Source organism: Gobio gobio, assembly GCF_949357685.1.
Source record: "Gobio gobio genome assembly, chromosome: 5".
In the NCBI taxonomy this organism is placed as follows: Eukaryota; Metazoa; Chordata; class Actinopteri; order Cypriniformes; family Gobionidae; genus Gobio; species Gobio gobio.
The window spans coordinates 3,163,437-3,182,307 of record NC_137101.1 but is presented as its reverse complement, the minus strand read 5'-3'; the positions used below and the strand labels follow the sequence as shown (position 1 = coordinate 3,182,307).

At 32.5% G+C, this 18,871-nt stretch overlaps 1 protein-coding gene across 1 annotated transcript; it reads left to right on the top strand.

The window, feature by feature from the left end:
* The first annotated feature begins 3,253 nt into the window (after positions 1-3,253).
* On the top strand, positions 3,254-17,802 carry nudt4b (nudix (nucleoside diphosphate linked moiety X)-type motif 4b). The gene is made up of 5 exons (XM_079816652.1): positions 3,254-3,676; positions 14,095-14,205; positions 15,069-15,113; positions 15,226-15,313; positions 17,067-17,802. Exons 1-5 carry the CDS (start codon positions 3,581-3,583, stop codon positions 17,243-17,245), a joined length of 519 nt encoding a protein of 172 aa, XP_079672778.1. The 5' UTR covers positions 3,254-3,580; the 3' UTR covers positions 17,246-17,802.
* The last annotated feature ends 1,069 nt before the right edge of the window (positions 17,803-18,871 follow it).

Below are 18,871 nucleotides of genomic sequence, written 5' to 3'. Positions count from 1 at the left end.
GCGAGAAAGTCAGAATCGTTAGATATAAACTCGCAATATCGAGAAAAAGTCAGAATCGTTAGATATAAATTCGCAATTGCGAGAAAGTCAGAAATGTTAGATATAAACTCCCAATTGCGAGAAAGTCAGACTCGTTAAATATAAACTTGCAATAGCGAGAAAGAATCGTTAGATATAAACTTGCAATTGCGAGAAAAAGTCAGAATCGTTAAATATAAACTCACAATAGCGAGAAAGAATCATTAGATATAAACTTGCAATTGCAAGGAAAAAGTCAGAATCGTTAGATATAAACTTGCAATAGCGAGAAAGAATTGTTAGATTTAAACTTGCAATATCGAGAAATAGTCAGAATCGTTAGTTATAAACTCTCAATCGCGAGAAAGTCAGAATCGTTAGATATAAACTCACAATAGCGAGAAAGAATCGTTAGATATAAACTTGCAATTGCGAGAAAAAGTCAGAATCGTTAGATGTAAATTCACAATCACGAGAAAGTCAGAATCGTTAGATATAAACTCGCAATTGCGAGAAAGTAAATCGGTAGATATAAACTCGCAATATCGAGAAAAAGTCAGAATCGTTAGATAGAAACTCGCAATAGCGAGAAAGAATCGTTAGATATAAACTTGCAATTGAGAGGAAAAAGATTTGTTAGATATAAACTCGCAATAGCGAGAAAGAATTGTTAGATTTAAACTCGCAATATCGAGAAAAAGTCAGAATCGTTAGATATAAACTTGCAATTGCAAGGAAAACGTCAGAATCGTTAGATATAAACTCGCAATAGGGAGAAAGAATTGTTAGATTTAAACTCGCAATATCGAGAAAAAGTCAGAATCGTAAGTTATAAACTTGCAATTGCGAGGGAAAAAGTCAGAATTGTTAGTTATAAACTCGCAATCGCGCAAAAAGTCAGAATTGTTAGATATAAACTTGGAATTGCGTGAAAAAGTCAGAATCGTTAGTTATAAACTTCCAATTGCGAGGAAAAAAGTCTGAATTGTTAGTAATAAACTTGCAATCGTGCTAAAAGTCAATTGTTAGATATAAACTTGGAATTGCGTGAAAAAGTCAGAATCGTTAGTTATAAACTCGCAATCGAGATAAAGTCAGAATCGTTAGATATAAACTTGCAATCGTGAGAAAGTCAGAATCGTTAGTTATAAACTCGCAATCGTGAGAAAAAGTCAGAATCGTTAGTTATAAACTTGCAATCGCAAGAAAAAGTCAGAATCGTTAGATATTAACTCACAATTGTGAGAAAAAAGTCAGAATTGTTATATATAAACTCACAATTGTGAGAAAAAACTGAATCGTAAGATATGAACTTGCAATTGTGAGAAAAAGTCAGAATCGTTAAATATAAGCACTCAATTGCGAGAAAAGTCAGAATCGTTAGATATAAACTCGCAATTGCGAGAAAAGTCAGAATCGTTAAATATAAACTCGCAATCGCAAGAAAAAGCCTGGTTAAGACGGGAGCTAGTTTCTGATGGTTTTGATTGACCAGCTTTATCTGGGAGAGACGGTAACTCCTGTCACTCTGTGAGTGTGAATGAAAAGTCACGTTCAGTGTGTGTGTGTGTGTGTGTGTGTGTGTGTGGCAGATGTTGCTCTGATCAGATCCATGTAATCTCATTAAGGCATGAACAGATTCACACTTCTCCGATCGGTCTCAGGAGCTGAAGGCCGATGGCAAATGTTTATTTGCATTATGCTGCAGCTGTCGGATTAATGCGTGGAATGAGGTCTACGTCATCACAAGTTGGTCTCCTGTAATTCACTCATTAAAGTGCATGACGACTGCAGAAGTGTGTGCTTCTGTCCGTCTTAGGTTACCAACCCTTCCTTTAAGATTATAGTGGAGATATTTATGTTCTAAAGACCAGTTGAATGTTGTTTAAAAGGTTGCAAAATGTTAGTACTACGTTTTTTTAATGTTTATTTGTAATAGTCCAAAAAGGTAAGCAAACTTTAACATGCGTCAAGTAGCGTCATAAGGACGTTACGAATATGTTCTCCGAACATTTTCTCAACGTTATGAAAGGTAAAAATAACATTGCAAGAACATCACGAGACTCAAATATTTATATAATGTAGTAAGAACATTTTATCTTAACGTTTATACAAAACATTAGTGTTCGCTACAGGCCTATCTCAAGTAACTATTTGGGGTTTTTTTTTGAGTCAAATGTCCAATTATAAATGATTTTAAGATTAAACCTAGCTTGAAAAGTACACTAATGAGTGTTTATCAATGAAGAAGTCTATAGTTCCACTCAAATCTGATAATTGCAGCTGTTTCTTCATCATGTTTGCACATTGATTACACAGAAAATGCACAATTCTTTTCTTGTCAAAGTTAAACAATGTTATCATTCATAATTTAATCAGATCGGTATCTGTGTGCCAAAGTCCAGTGCTCAATAACAGCACTATAATAGAGAAACGTTTACAAAAACATGGTATTTTTATTTATTTTTACATTGAATGCATTACTGCTGGTTGAGAATGATGCATAGTATTCATGTAATGTTATTTTCTGCATTCATTTATTTTTTATTATTCATAATATCTACAAAACCAGTCTCACAGGTAAATAAAAAAATGCCAAAAATCATTAGGATATTAAGATCATGTCTCATGAAGATATTTAGTAAATTTACTACCGTAAATATATATAAAAAAAGCATTATTATTAGTCATAATGGGACTTCATTTGGACAGCTTTAAAGGCAATTTTTTTTGCACCCTCAGATTCCAATTATCAAATTGTTGTATCTCGGACAAATATTGTCCTAACAAACCATACATCAATGGAAAGCTTATTTATTCATCTTTCAGATGATGTATACATCTCAATAAAAAAAAAAAACCCTGGTTTGTGATCATTTATTTTGAAACGCGGCGTGACTATAAACTGATTTGTGGTCAACTTATCTATAAGTCTATGATTAAATTAACAGTTAAAGAGCATAAAATCCTGTCATATCTTTCCGCGGGATGTGTGACAGGAGGCCACGCAGTAATGCGGTAACGGACAAGTGTGATCGCAGTTCACGGACCCGCCTGACGGAGTTCTCGCGCTCTGCGGTCGCGTTTTTACCAATCCTACTACGACGAAGGCGTTGCTCATGAATATTAATTAGTTGTTTGTGACGTTGCGGCCTTGCCTTCCAATGGCGAACGCGGTTGACTAATGTATGCTGACGTTGCCTGGTAACCTTCCAATGCTAACGGTTTAACTTATGAATATTAATGAGCACGCCGTCAACATACTAACGTTAGTAATTTCGCACCCGGCCCACCACACACGTATATATACCGAGGGAAGACGAGATATTTTGAGCTGGGGATGGGTAGCGGAATGCAGAGCTGTCGTTAAATAATCGAAATTACCGGAGGAATGCTATAAATAGGATTTTAAACCGACGCAAACCCCGTAGGCTCGGTCCAGCCCGGTAACGTTACTGGTCCGCCTCTCGCTGTCTTCCTGACCGTCGGTGGTGACTCACGGGGCTCGGGCCGTTCAGCTGACCGGCGGTCGGATATATCATCAACCGAACAGGATTTCAGCATGAAGTTCAAACCGAACCAAACACGGACGTACGACCGGGAAGGATTCAAGCGGCGGGCGGCGTGTCTGTGCTTCAAGAACGAACGGGAGGATGAGGTACGGAGATATTATCTAAACCAGACATGATGCTCCGGTGATAAACCCGCACCGAGCCTTTCACCTGAGCCCCGGTCGGGATACATGACAGCAAACACATATTCGAATATATATATATATGTGTGTGTGTGTGTACTGTACATATACGAGCTATAAATCAGGTGTCATGTGATTGATGTGTTGGGGTATTCAATCAAGGACCCAAAATATGATTCTAAAATTTAAAAGGCATCCATGTTTTATAAAAACCCACTGAAGAAATTGCATATTTGCTATATATTTTCTTTCCTACTCACTATGGCTATGTACTGTTAAATGCATTATTTATTTCATTTTAATCAATTTATATGAACCATAATATATTTGTTATTTTAATCACATTTATCGAGTTATTGTCAAATCGATTAATCGCGATTAATCGCGACCGAAAATACAAGCCTGTGTTTACATAATATATGTGTGTGTACTGTGTATAATTATCACCGGTATGTATATTTGAATACACACACATACATTTTATATAATTTATATATACGTATCAAAAAATTTATATGTGTGTGTGTATTTATATATACGTAATAATAATAATAATTTTATTTTGTTTGCGATTTAATCGCGATTAATCGTTTCAACAGCACAAATTTTAACATCTTTAAAACTGTTTTTCTTTAGAGTTTTCCACGGAGCCCCTAGAACTGATCGATAGATGGACGGATTCGAATAGATTAATCGCATCTAAGATAAAAGTTTGTGTTTATATAATATATGTGTGTACATTATTTCCTCTTGGAAAATCGCAGTGCATCACACAAACAAATATTGTACTATATGCAAACACTCTACACAGTACTGTTTACATTTGGAAGTGATCTGAGATCAGTTTTTCCACTGTCAAGAGTTCTTAGAAAGTAAAAATGCATGTGACTGTTCAGTTCATTCATCTAGAGCACATCTGGTTATTTAATTCTTTTAAAGAATTATAAAATCCCAGTGATCCTAATTAGTAAACCTGTTTCGGCTGCATTAGAAAACGGGACCGAACCGTTTGTTTTCCACCCATCCATTCGCTCCGTCCCCATTACTTAAGGGCACTTCAGACTGTCGGTCACTAGGCCTCCGTAGTGCAGTTATGCAATAAAAGCACGTCAGACTGCAGCTCTCCGGTTCTGCATGTATACAGCGGCATACATCCAGAAAGGACTGTCATGAAAGCTCTCTGAGATTGAACGGCATATGACACATATCAATTAATTTAGGATTTTCTTGTTTTAAAGGTTTGTTGCTGAGTATCTCAGCCACGGATAATAAATAAGAAGCACATTGACTTAAACATGCCATTTTGAAGTAGACTGAAATCTATTAGCCTTTATTTGCAACTTTGAAAAGTGTTTAATGCGTGATGGATATAGTAAAATGTGAATACAGGCAGTAAAAAGGTTTTAATTATCTTTTAAGTAACCAGTAAAGTCTTGAGTGAGTGCATCTTGTAAATAATTAATCACACCACAAACAGGGAGATATATGAGTGTTGGATATAGACTCGCAATTGTGAGATAAAAGTTAGAATCGTTAGATATAAACTCGCAATTGCAAGAAAAAAGTTAGAATTGTTAGATATAAACTTGTAATTGCGAGAAAAGTCTGAATCGTTAGATATAAACTCGCAATTGCGAGAAAAAAGTCAAAATCGTTAGTTATAAACTCGCAATTGCGAGAAAAAAGTCTGAATCGTTAGATATAAACTCGCAATTGTGAGAAAAAAGTCTGAATCGTTAGATATAAACTCGCAATTGCTAGAAAAAAGTCAGAATCGTTAGATATAAACTCGCAATTGTGAGAAACTCAGAATCGTTAGATATAAACTCGCAATTGCGAGAAAAAAGTCAAAATCGTTAGTTATAAACGCGCAATTGCGAGAAAAAAGTCAGAATCGTTAGATATAAACTCGCAATTGTGAGACAAAAGTCTGAATCGTTAAAAATAAACACGCAATTGCAAGAAAAAAGTCAGAATTGTTCATTATAAACTCGCAATTGCGAGGAAAAAAGTCAGAATCGTTAGATATAAACTCGCAATTGTGAGAAAGTCAGAATCGTTAGATATAAACTCGCAATGGTGAGAAAAAGTCAGAATCGTTAGATATAAAATCGCAATTGTGAGAAAGTCAGAATCATTAGATATAAACTCGCAATTGCAAGGAAAAAGTCTGAATCGTTAGATATAATCTTGCAATTGCGAGAAAAAAGTCAGAGAATCGTTAAATATAAACTCACAATTGCGAGACAAAAGTCAGAATCGTTAGATATAAACTCGGAATTGCGAGAAAAAAGTCAAAATCGTTAGTTATAAACTCGCAATTGCGAGAAAAAAGTCAGAATCGTTAGATATAAACTCGCAATTGTGAGAAAAAAGTCAGAATCATTAGATATAAACTCACAATTGTGAGACAAAAGTCTGAATCGTTAAAAATAAACTCGCAATTGCAAGAAAAAAGTCAGAATTGTTAATTATAAACTCGCAATTGCGAGGAAAAAAGTCAGAATCGTTAGATATAAACTCGCAATTGTGAGAAAGTCAGAATCGTTAGATATAAACTCGCAATTGTGAGAAAAAGTCAGAATCGTTAGATATAAAATCGCAATTGTGAGAAAGTCAGAATCATTAGATATGAACTCGCAATTGCAAGGAAAAAGTCTGAATCGTTAGATATAATCTTGCAATTGCGAGAAAAAAGTCAGAGAATCGTTAAATATAAATTCACAATTGCGAGACAAAAGTCAGAATGGTTAAATATAAACTCGGAATTGAGAGAAAAAAGTCAGAATCGTTAGATATAAACTCGCAATTGTGAGAAAAAAGTCAGAATCGTTAGATATAAACTCGTAATTGCGAGAAAAAGTCAGAATCGTTAAATATAAACTCACAATTGCGAAAAAAGGTCAGAATCGTTACATTTAAACTCGCAATTGCGAGGAAAAAGTCTGAATCGTTAGATATAATCGTGCAATTGCGGGAAAAAAGTCAGAGAATCGTTAAATATAAACTCACAATTGCGAAACAAAAGTCAGAATCGTAAACTCGGAATTGAGAGAAAAAAGTCAGAATCGTTAAATATAAACTCACAATTGCGAGAAAAAAGTCAGAATCGTTAAATATAATCTTGCAATTGCGAGAAAAAAGTCAGAATCATTAAATATAAACTCACTAGTGCGAGAAAAATGTCAGAATCGTTAAATATAAACTCACAATTGTGAGAAAAAAGTCAGAATCGTGAAATATAATCTTGCAATTGCGAGAAAAAAGTCAGAATCATTAAATATAAACTCACTAGTGCGAGAAAAATGTCAGAATCGTTAAATATAAACTCACAATTGCGAGAAAAAGGTCAGCATCGTTAAATATAAACTCACAATTGAGAAAAATGTCAGAATCGTTAAATACAAACTCACAATTGCGAGAAAAATGTCAGAATCGTTAAATATAAACTCACAATTGCGAGAAAAATGTCAGAATCGTTAAATATAAACTCACAATTGCGAGAAAAATGTCAGAATCGTTAGTTATAAACTCGCAATTGCGAGACAAAAGTCAGAATCGTTAAATATAAATTCAGATTTTCTTGTTTTGTTGTTGAGTATCTCCATCAGCCACGGATAAGAAATAAGAAGCCTTAAACATGACATTTTGAAGTAGACTGAAATCAAACTTTGAAAAATCATAAACAGTTCAGTTTTTTTGTGTTTTTAAAGTATGATGGATATATTAAAACGTGAACACAGGCCGTAAAAGGTTTTAATCATCTTGTAGGTGACCAGTGAAGTCTTGAGTGAGTGCCTCTTGTAAATAATTAATCGCACCATAAACCGCCAGATATATGAGAGTTAGTTCTGTGCCAAAGGTTTCTCTCGTTCTGTCGCTTCCTTGTATCCAAGTAACCAAACGGAGGAATCCGAGTTGTGTGGGATTGCTGGTGTAAATCTGGGGTTTGCCTGCCCGCTGATCTCAGACCAGCTCCACTAACATTCCTGACACCGCGTGCCAACTACAGACTGATCCGCAGTCAGGGCATGTCTCCGCAAACTGGTCTGAAATGGCTGCCCTTTGTGTGGGAGTGAAAGAGGGTGAGCGGAGGGCAGAGGATCAGCGAGCGCTTCAGTCCAAATCCATCCCATTCAACACACTTCACAGATTCACAGCGGCCTTCAGCGACGCAAGAGTGTGTTAGGAGATTTCAAACAGTGATTTGCCTCATCCAAAGGCTTCCATGTGTCCCAGAATGCATAGCAGGACAAAGCAGGACAGATTTGGCATCATGTGCATGTGTTTATGATTAAATAGAGTTTCTGTAAACATGCAGCAGCAGATTTCGCATAACTCTGACATGCTACTGCTAAAATACACGGTTCACTGAAGTCACCTGACTTTTTATTATGTGATGGTGCTATGTTTTTTTTTTTTTATGGGTCTATTTCAGGGTTGATGTTATTATAGTCAACAAACGAAAGCATGAAAAACACTTAAAATAAAATATTTTTTATGTTATTTCATAATTTTTTAATTCCGTTTAACTTAATGTACTACATTAAATAATAAATAACACTGAAATAAAAATGAACAAAGGCTATGTATTATAGACATATACGCAAAATGACTAAAAACCTACAAAATATCCCCCCAAAATGACTAAAACTTTAACAAAAATTTCACTTAAAATTGAAAATATAAAAATAAAAAATTATTATAAATATTAATTAAATAATGGTCTATTTGTGAGTGGTCTAAAATAACTTTAACTTTATGTAAAATAACAAAAAAAATAAAAATTAATAATAATATAAAAATAAAAAAAATATATATATAACTAGAAAATACTCAACAAAATGACTAAAACTAACTAAAATCACAATTAATATGGAAAATATAATATATAAAACTGATTCAAAATATTAATAAATTCTGGTCTATTTGTGAGTGGTCTAAAATAACTTTAACCTCATGTAAAAAATAAAAAATAAAATAAATATTAAACTGTAAACCCGAATAAGTTCCCAGAACTCAAAAAAATTGAGGCAATCGATTGCCTCAAATTTTTTTAAGTTGGATAACTTAAGTCACAATTTTCCAGATCTTAAAAGGTTGGATTACCTGCTACTTGTACCTTTTGATAACAGTTAAATTAAAGTGCTCATTTAGCTCAACTCAAATATTTGCAGTTCATATGACTTACAGTTTTCTGTTAAGGTAACTCAATTATTTTCAGTTATTATAACAAAGTTTTGAATTTTCACAGAACTTTAAAAAAATAAGTACACAACCACACCATTTTATGTTAACAAAACTCAATGTTTATTGCTTTGTGTTGTCATTGCTTTAAGTACACGTTAGTCAAATATGTTGAGTTTGTTTACTTAAAGTCCCTGTAAAGGCAATTCTGAGATTTGTTTCTAAACACATTATAAATGTTAGAAATGTATTGCTGAAACACATTATAAAGACTGTGAACTATGAAGTACTGAATTCAGAAGTTAGACCGTTAAACAGTTGATAGTTGAAATTACTCAAAAGGAAGACCATGTTACACCAACTTGAAATGATTAAGTTAGTAGAACTTTTTCTAAAACTTTGAGTATACAGTACTTAATCTATTTAATTAATTTGAACATTCGGGTTTACAGTGTGTATATATATATATATATATATATATATATATATATATATATATATATATATATATATATATATATATATATATATATATATATATATATATATATATATATATATATATATATATATATATATATATATATATATATATATATATATATATATATATATATATATATATAACATTTTTATTATTATTATTATTATTATTTTTTAACTACAAAATACCCAACAAAATGACTAAAACTTTAACTAAAATCACAATTAAAATTGAAATTATAAAAATTAAAACGGGTTAAAAATATTAATAAAAACACTACAATATAATAATAATACTGATTTATTTGTGAGTGGTCTCAAATAACTTTAAATTCATGTAAAATAACAAAAAATTAAACTGAAATAAAAAATTATAAATACTATATAGACATATAAAGAAAAAATATAAAATACCCTACAAAATGACTAAAACTTTAACTAAAATTACAAATTAAATGGAAAGTATAAAAATAAAAACTGATTCAAAATATTAATAAAACAATGGTTTATTTGTGAGTGGTCTTAAATAACTTTAACTTAATGTAAAATAACAAAATAAAACTGAAATAAAAATGTATAAAAACTATATTGACATAAAAAAATAACTAGAAAATATAATTAAAATATAAAAATAAAGGCTGATTCAAAATATTAATAAAACTCTACAATAAAATAACGATTTATTTGTGAGTGGCCTAAAATAACTTTAATTTCATGTAAAATAACCAAAAAAATAAAACTGACATATAAATATATAATATTATATAGACATATTTAAAAAAAAAAAACGAGAAAATACCCAACAAAATGACTAAAACTTTAACTAAAATTACAATTAAAATAGAAAATATAAAAATAAAAGCTGATTCAAAATATTAATAAAAAACTCTACAATATAATAATAATACTGGTCTATTTGTGAGTGGTCTAAAATAACTTATTTAATGTAGTAAAATAAATAAAACTGAAATAAACATTAATAAATACTATATAGACATAAAAAAAAATACAAAATACTCAACAAAATGACTAAAACTTTAACTAAAATCACAATTAAAATGGGAAATATAAAAATAAAAGCAGATTCAGAATATTAATAAAAGCTATAATGGTGTCCCAGTGCTAAATAACGCTGGTGTATTTGTGTGGTGGATGGAGAAATCCACAGACAGAGTCAGATTCCCCCCCATCCTGACCCCAGCTCCGCCTCCAGGGGGCCGTCCTTATATGATGAGGTCATGGATCTCGGTGACATCGGGGGAAAGTCTGTGATCTCCACCGGCTCTGTGGTGGGAAAATATGATTTGAAAATGTAATCCCATTCATCCCGATCATTCTGCTGCAGTGATTTCACATCGTGTCAGTCCATCAGATCTGTTTATGTTAAACCTCTGGAAATAAGTGGCTGTGAATTCAGTTTCCTCCACTCCTGATGATGATTCATGAAGCGCACACACTTTGTTTGGATCACAAACATCATCGATGCGCCATGACATTCACAGTCCATTAGTCCAGCAGCAATTTATGGATCATAAAAAGCCTTTTCAATATTTATATCTTATTTTTAAATTAAACCAATGTACATTTGTAACGCATGACCCGTCGAGGCATGGACTCCACTAGAGCCCTGAAGGTGTGCTGTGGTGTCTGGCACCAAGATGTTAGCAGCAGATCCTTTAAGTCCTGTAAGTTGTGAGGTGGGGCCTCCATGAATTGGACTTGTTTGTTCAGCTCATCCCACAGATTTAACCCAACCGCTGGGTTAAAACGACCCATTCACTGGGATAAAACAACCCAATTGCTGGGTTAAAACAACACATTTGCTGGGTTAAAACAACCCAATTGCTGGGTTAAAACAACCCATTCGCTGGGTTAAAACAACACATTCACTGGGTTAAAACAACCCAATCGCTGGGTTAAAACAACCCATTTACTGGGTTAAAACGACCCCTTCACTGGCTTAAAACAACCCAATTGCTGGGTTAAAACAACCCATTCACTGGGATAAAACAACCCCTTCACTGGGTTAAAACAACCCCTTCGCTGGGTTAAAACAACCCAATCGCTGGGTTAAAACAACCCAATTGCTGGGTTAAAACAACCCATTCAATGGGTTAAAACAACCCAATTGCTGGGTTAAAACAACTCAATTGCTGGGTTAAAACAACCCAATTGCTGGGTTAAAACAACCCATTCAATGGGTTAAAACAACCCAATCGCTGGGTTAAAACAACCCATTCGCTGGGTTAAAACAACCCAATTGCTGGGTTAAAACAAATCAATTGCTGGGTCAAAACAACCCAATTGCTGGGTTAAAACAACCCATTCGCTGGGTTAAAACGACCCAATTGCTGGGTCAAAACAACCCATTTGCTGGGTTAAAACAACCCAATCGCTGGGTTAAAACAACCCAATTGCCCATTTTTTAACCCAGCATTTTTCGAGTGTGGATTAACTTGTTTATTTATTTGGTAAGCCTCCAGGCAACAGGCATGGCAGTTATACTGTAATAATGCCTGTCTGTCTGCACACTGCCCTTGCTTTATTGTTGTTATTTTGGGGTCAAATGTGAGCTGGGCGTGTTTCGGGCAGGGTGGAATTATGGGACTGTAAATTACTGGTTGTGGTTGGGTTATTCTCAAACCTGTTTGTACAAGAGGTTTCATTGTCCTCCATTGTTCCTAAGCCGTATGTTAGTGTAGAGGAACACACAGGCCGTAGTTGTGTAGTGGAGAAGCGGCTCTTGAGCTGAGGGTCATGTGTGACCGACCCTGGGGAACCAGAACTGGACTAACACGTTTCAAGAAAACAAACTGTGTTTTAGCAACACCGCATTCAAACACAATCAAAGCTTTCCTGTCACTGTGCCACCGCCATCCATCCCACAATCCTCTTAGTGCAGGAGACACCTCAGGGCCTATCAGCAGCTGGAGGATTAGCCAATCAGAGAGCAGCATTGCAGTTCTGCTGCGTCCATCTGTCAGAAGTCAGAGTTATTATTGCTAACTAAAACTATTAAAAACATTTTTGTTAATTTGTTTTGTTAATCATATTATTTTATATAATTTAATTAACCTATCAAATTATCATGACTAATATATTTTATTGTATTTGATTATTGAATCATATTATTTTATATAATTTAAATAACCTTGCAAATTATCATAACTAATATATTTTATTGTATTTGATTATTTAATCGTATTATTTTATATAATTTAATTAACCTCTCAAATTATCATGACTAATATATTTTATTGTATTTGATTATTTAATCGTATTATTTTATATAATTTAATTAAATTCTCAAATTATCATAACTAATATTTTATTATTAAATCATTATTTTATATAATTTAATTAACCTCTCAAATTATCATAACTAATATATTTTATTATTTAATCGTATTATTTTATATAATTTAAATAAACCTCTCAAATTATCATAACTAATATATTTTATTATTTAATCGTATAATTTTATATAATTTAATTAACCTCTTAAATTATCATGACTAATATATTTTATTGTGTTTTATTATTTAATCGTATTATTTTATATAATTTAATTAATCTCTATAATTATCATGACTAATATATTTTATTATGTAATCATATTATTTTATATAATTTAATTAACCTCTCAAATTATCATGACTAATATATTTGATTGTATTTTATTATTGAATCATATTATTTTATATAATTTAATTAACCTCTCAGATTATCATAACTAATATATTTTATTATGTAATCATATTATTTTATATAATTTAATTAACCTCTCAAATTATCATAACTAATATATTTTATTATTTAATCATATTATTTTATATAATTTAATTAACCTCAAATTATCATGACTATTATATTTTATTATTGAATCATATTATTTTATATAATTTAATTAACCTCTCAAATTATCATAACTAATATATTTTATTGTATTTTATTATTGAATCATATTATTTTATATAATTTAATTAACCTCTCATATTATCATGACTAATATATTTTATTGTATTTTATTATTGAATCATATTATTTTATATAATTTAAATAACCTTGCAAATTATCATAACTAATATATTTTATTGTATTTGATTATTTAATCGTATTATTTTATATAATATAATTAACCTCTCAAATTATCATGACTAATATATTTTATTGTGTTTTATTATTTAATCGTATTATTTTATATAATTTAAATAAACCTCTCAAATTATCATAACTAATATATTTTATTGTGTTTTATTATTTAATCGTATTATTTTATATAATTGAATTAACCTCTCAATTATCATGACTAATATATTTTATTATTAAATTTTATTATTTTATATAATTTAATTAACCTCTCAAATTATCATGACTAATATATTTTATTATTTAATCGTATTATTTTATATAATTGAATTAACCTCTCAAATGATCATGACTTTATTCATTTTATTTAATTTAATTTAAACACTAATGCATTAAAATGAAAATATAAAAATAAATACTAACTCAAAGCATTAATACAATTTATAATAGGGTATAAATAATAATAAAATAACACCGATATTTCAACGATCATATTAATAAATAAATATTGAAGCACAGCAAACCAGGATTTCAAACAAAATCTCACACTTTGCCCCCCCCAATCCCCCCCCCCCCCCCCCCCCCCCCTCTCCATCTGACCGAACCGGTTCTGTGTCCCGCAGGTGTTGTTGGTCAGCAGCAGTCGAAACCCGGATCAGTGGATCGTTCCCGGCGGAGGAATGGAGCCGGAGGAGGAGCCGTGTGGAGCTGCGGTTCGGGAGGTCTTTGAGGAGGTGCGTCCATCATGATAGTGAGGAAGATGATCATATTCAGTGAGGTGAAAGGGTTAGTTCACCCAAAAATGAAAATTCTGTCATTAATGACTTCCCCTCATGTGGTTGGACACCCGTCAGACCTCCGTTCATCTTCAGACACAAATGAAGATATTTTAGTGTAAATCTGATGCTCTGAAAGGCCTCCATTGGCTCAATGCACGGTTCACTCTCAAGACCCTTAAAAGACACTAAAGACGTCGTTACAAAGTCCATCTCACTACAGCGGCTCTACAATAACTTTATGGAGTGACGAGAATAGTTTTTGTGCGCAAAAAAACCCTAAATAACGACTTATATAGTGATGACGATTTCAAAACACGGCCTCATGAAGCTTCGAAGCGTTATGAATCAGTGAGTCGATTCATGATTCGGATCGCGTGTCAAACTGCTGAAATTTGGTGTTTCAAACTGCTGAATCGACTCACTGATTCATAACGCTTCGAAGCTTCATGAGGCCGTGTTGTGAAATCGTCATCACTATATAAGTCGTTATTTAGGGTTTTTTTGCGCACAAACTATTGTCGCCGATTCATAAAGTTATTGTAGAGCCGCTGTAGTGAGATGGACTTTGTAACGACGTCTTTAGTGTCTTTTAAGGGTCTTGAGAGTGAACCGTGCATTGAGCCAATGGAGGCCTTTCAGAGCATCAGATTTACACTAAAATATCTTCATTTGTGTCTGAAGATGAACGGAGGTCTGACGGGTGTCCAACGACATGAGGGGAAGTAATTAATGACAGAATTTTCATTTTTGGGTGAACTAACCCTTGAAGGGTTTAATGAAGGATTGTTGTGGATTTGATCCCTATCTCTCTCCCTCAGGCTGGAGTGAAGGGTAAATTGGGACGTTTGCTCGGCGTGTTTGAGGTAAGGCTCTTCTCCCTCTCCTGATTGGCCGGTTCAGGCTCCTGAAGGGATGTATGGGGAGATGATGTGATTACTGTCCCTCATACTGAAATAGTTTATTTTTCAACAACAGCAGAATCAGGACCGGAAACACCGGACGTATGTGTATGTGCTGACGGTCACAGAGACACTGGAGGACTGGGAGGACTCTGTCAATATTGGTGAGTGTGTGTGTGTGTGTGTGTGTGTGTGTGTGTGTGTGTGTGTGTGTGTGTGTGTGTGTGTGTGTGTGTGTGTGTGTGTGTGTGTGTGTGTGTGTGTGTGTGTGTGTGTGTGTGTGTGTGTGTGTGTGTGTGTGTGTGTGTGTGTGTGTGTGTGCTGTTTCTGTTATGGATCTGCCAGGTATTCGACCCTTGGTTTGTTTTTTCAACTATTTCCTGACTGCACGTATATTGCGCTCTCTCTCTCTCTCTCTCACACACACATTTAATTGGATTATTATTGTTATTGTTATTTTATTAATCTCTCAAACTCTCATGACTGTTTTATTTAATTGTATTTTCTTATGTAATCATATTACTTTATATAATTTAATTAACCCCTCATATTCTAATGACTATTTTATTTAATTGCATTTTATTATTTAATTTTATTATTTTTGTTATTATTTAATTTTATTATTGTTGTTATTATTTAGTTTAATTTATTATATGTATTATATTAAATTGTATTATTATTATTGTTATTATTTAATTTTATTTATTATATTATATTTAATTTTATTATTAGTCAATTGTATTATTATTGTTGTTATTATTTAATTTTATTTATTATATTATATTATATTATATTTTATTTTATTGTATTATTATTATTATTATTATTATTTAATTGTATTATTATTATTTGATTTATTATATTTTATTTTATTTTATTTTTATTTTATTTATTATATTTTATTTTATTATTATTTAATTGTATTGTTATTGTTATTATTTAATTTATTATATTTTATTTTATTTCATTATTATTGTATTATTATTATTATTATTATTGTTATTATTTAATTTAATATTATTTTATTATATTATTTTTTATTTATTATTTTATTTTATTATTATTTAATTATATTATTATTGTTATTATTTTATTTATTATATTTTATTTCATTTAATTTTATTATTATTTGATTATTATTATTATTGTTATTATTTTATTAATCTCTCAAATTATAGTAACTATTTTATGTAATTGCATTTTATTATTTAATTCTATTTTTGTATAATTGAATTAACATTTTATTTATTATCTTTTACTTTTATTTATTATTATTTAATTAAATTTTTTTATTATTAAATTGTATTATTATTGTTATTATTTAATTTAATCCATTATATTTAATTTAATTTAATTTAATTATTATTGTTATTATTTAATTTAATTTATTATTTTATTTTATTTAATTATATTATTATTGTTATTATTTATTTTATTATTATTTAATTATATTATTGTTATTATTTTATTTAATTATATTATTATTGTTATTATTTATTTTATTATTATTTAATTATATTATTGTTATTATTTTATTTTATTCATCTCTCAAATTATCATGACTATTTTATCTAATTGCATTGTATTATTTAATTCTATTTTTTGTATAATGTAATTAACATTTTATTCATTATCTTTTACATGTATTTATTATTATTTAAATTTAATTGAATTAATCTCTCAAATGCTCATGACTACATGTAGTATTTTATCATTTAATTTCCTTTCATTTAAATCATTTCATAAATGTTATTTTGCAGAGCGATTTCAACACAAATGCCACATGTTTTTCAGAATCCTCCCCAAGAAACTGTTCATTTTTCCAGTTTTAAAAGCAAAAATGAGACGTTTGGGCCGCACTAGTGTATGTGGAGTGTGTTGTACTAATGCTGTGTGTGTGTGTGTGTGTGTGTGTAGGCCGTAAGCGGGAGTGGTTTCCTGTCGACGAGGCCATCAAGGTTCTGCAGAGCCACAAACCCGTTCATGCCGAGTATCTGAGACGCCTTCGGATCAGCCGCCCGTCCTCCACCAACGGCAACCTGCTCCTTCCACAAACACCACGCTTCAGCGCTCCACCCTCGGCCGCCCGCAGATAGGACACACACACACACACACACACCTCCGTCTACACCAGACCACCGTTTCCCTGGAGACGCCGCACCTTTGGGACGTTCTTTAGTGGGACAAACCAAAGCTGAAGTGAAGAATGCCTTAATTTCTGTTACTGATTGGTTTTAGTCAACTATTTAACCAATGGATTTCTCCGAATTCTGGGATTGTAGGGATCGTTCCATGCGGCTTGACCTCTGCTAGCGAGGTCACGAGGTCACGACCCCTTTAAAGAGACGAGCCCTTTAAAAGCCCCTTCACTGCTGCTCCGCACCGGATTCCCAAAGTGTGAGCTGGGCACAGTTACTCGTTTTATCCTTCGATTTAAAGAAAAAAAAGTTTGTAAATATACTAAATATGAGAAATTATGATCATGATTTTTAACTGAAATGCAATGTATTGGTGTTTTCTGCTCTGAGCTGTTTCTATAAGGTCCTTCGCTGACTTTGGGAAAAACAACAACTGTGAATTTTCTTAGAGAAAAGGAAAAAAAATGTCACGGAAACGGGTCGAAATTACGATAAAAAATCATCAAAATATCATCAGAAATATAAGCCTATTTTTATGACCATTAGACTTTTCTTCTCTTGAACTAAACAAATCTCTTTATTAATATTATTATTATATAGCAGAGCAAAGATATGCTGTTTAAATGATGTAGTATTTATACTTTATTGTGTTCTTTCATTCTTTAACGTTTTGTTTACAGTAATCATCGAGTCTCCGTTACACACACGAGCTGAGGCCAGTGGTCATTAAGATACGCTTCGTTTCATATGTGAAGATTTGAGACGTGACCTGTACATGTTTTGAGAGATGAATCTTTGGCACCAGCAAAGCCTTGAGTGAGTGTGTGTGTGTGTGTGTGTGTGTGTGTCGGATCTGAGGGTGCCTTTCTCCTCCTCTGAACTTCCTGTTGTTCTGTCATTGTTTTGTCTTTCACTGATGAACTGATGACAGATGCTGCTCGTGTGTGAGTGAGTGTGTGAGTGAGTGTGTGTGTGTGAGTGAGAGTGAGTGTGTGTGTGTGAGTGAGGGAGTGAGTGTGTGTGTGTGAGTGAGGGAGTGAGTGTGTGTGTGTGAGTGAGTGAGTGAGTGTGTGTGTGCGAGTGAGTGAGTGAGTGTGTGTGTGCGTGTGAGTGATTGAGTGAGTGTGTGTGTGTGTGTGTGTGTGTGTGTGTGTGTGTGTGTGTGTGTGTGAGAGCTTCTCTGCTGTAATCACACACACACACACACACACACACACTCTCACACACAGACAAACACACACGCACTCACACTTACACACTCAAACAAACACACACTCACTTACAAACTCAAACACACACACACAAACAAACAAACAAACAAACAAACACTCACACACACTCACTCACTCACTCACACTTACACACACACACACACACACACACACACACACACACACACACACATACACTCAAACAAACACACACACACACACACACACACACACACACACACACACACACATACACTCAAACAAACACTCACTCACACACACACACACACACACACACACACACACACACACACACACACACACTCACTTACACACTCAAACACACACACTCACACTCAAACAAACACTCTCA

Bases quoted from the DNA above. Each gene is read 5' to 3' on its own strand.
- nudt4b (XM_079816652.1), top strand. From the start codon at position 3,581: ATGAAGTTCAAACCGAACCAAACACGGACGTACGACCGGGAAGGATTC. The intron at 3,677-14,094 runs GTACGGAGATAT...TGTGTCCCGCAG, and splicing joins AGAACGAACGGGAGGATGAG to GTGTTGTTGGTCAGCAGCAG. The intron at 15,314-17,066 runs GTGAGTGTGTGT...GTGTGTGTGTAG, and splicing joins GGAGGACTCTGTCAATATTG to GCCGTAAGCGGGAGTGGTTT.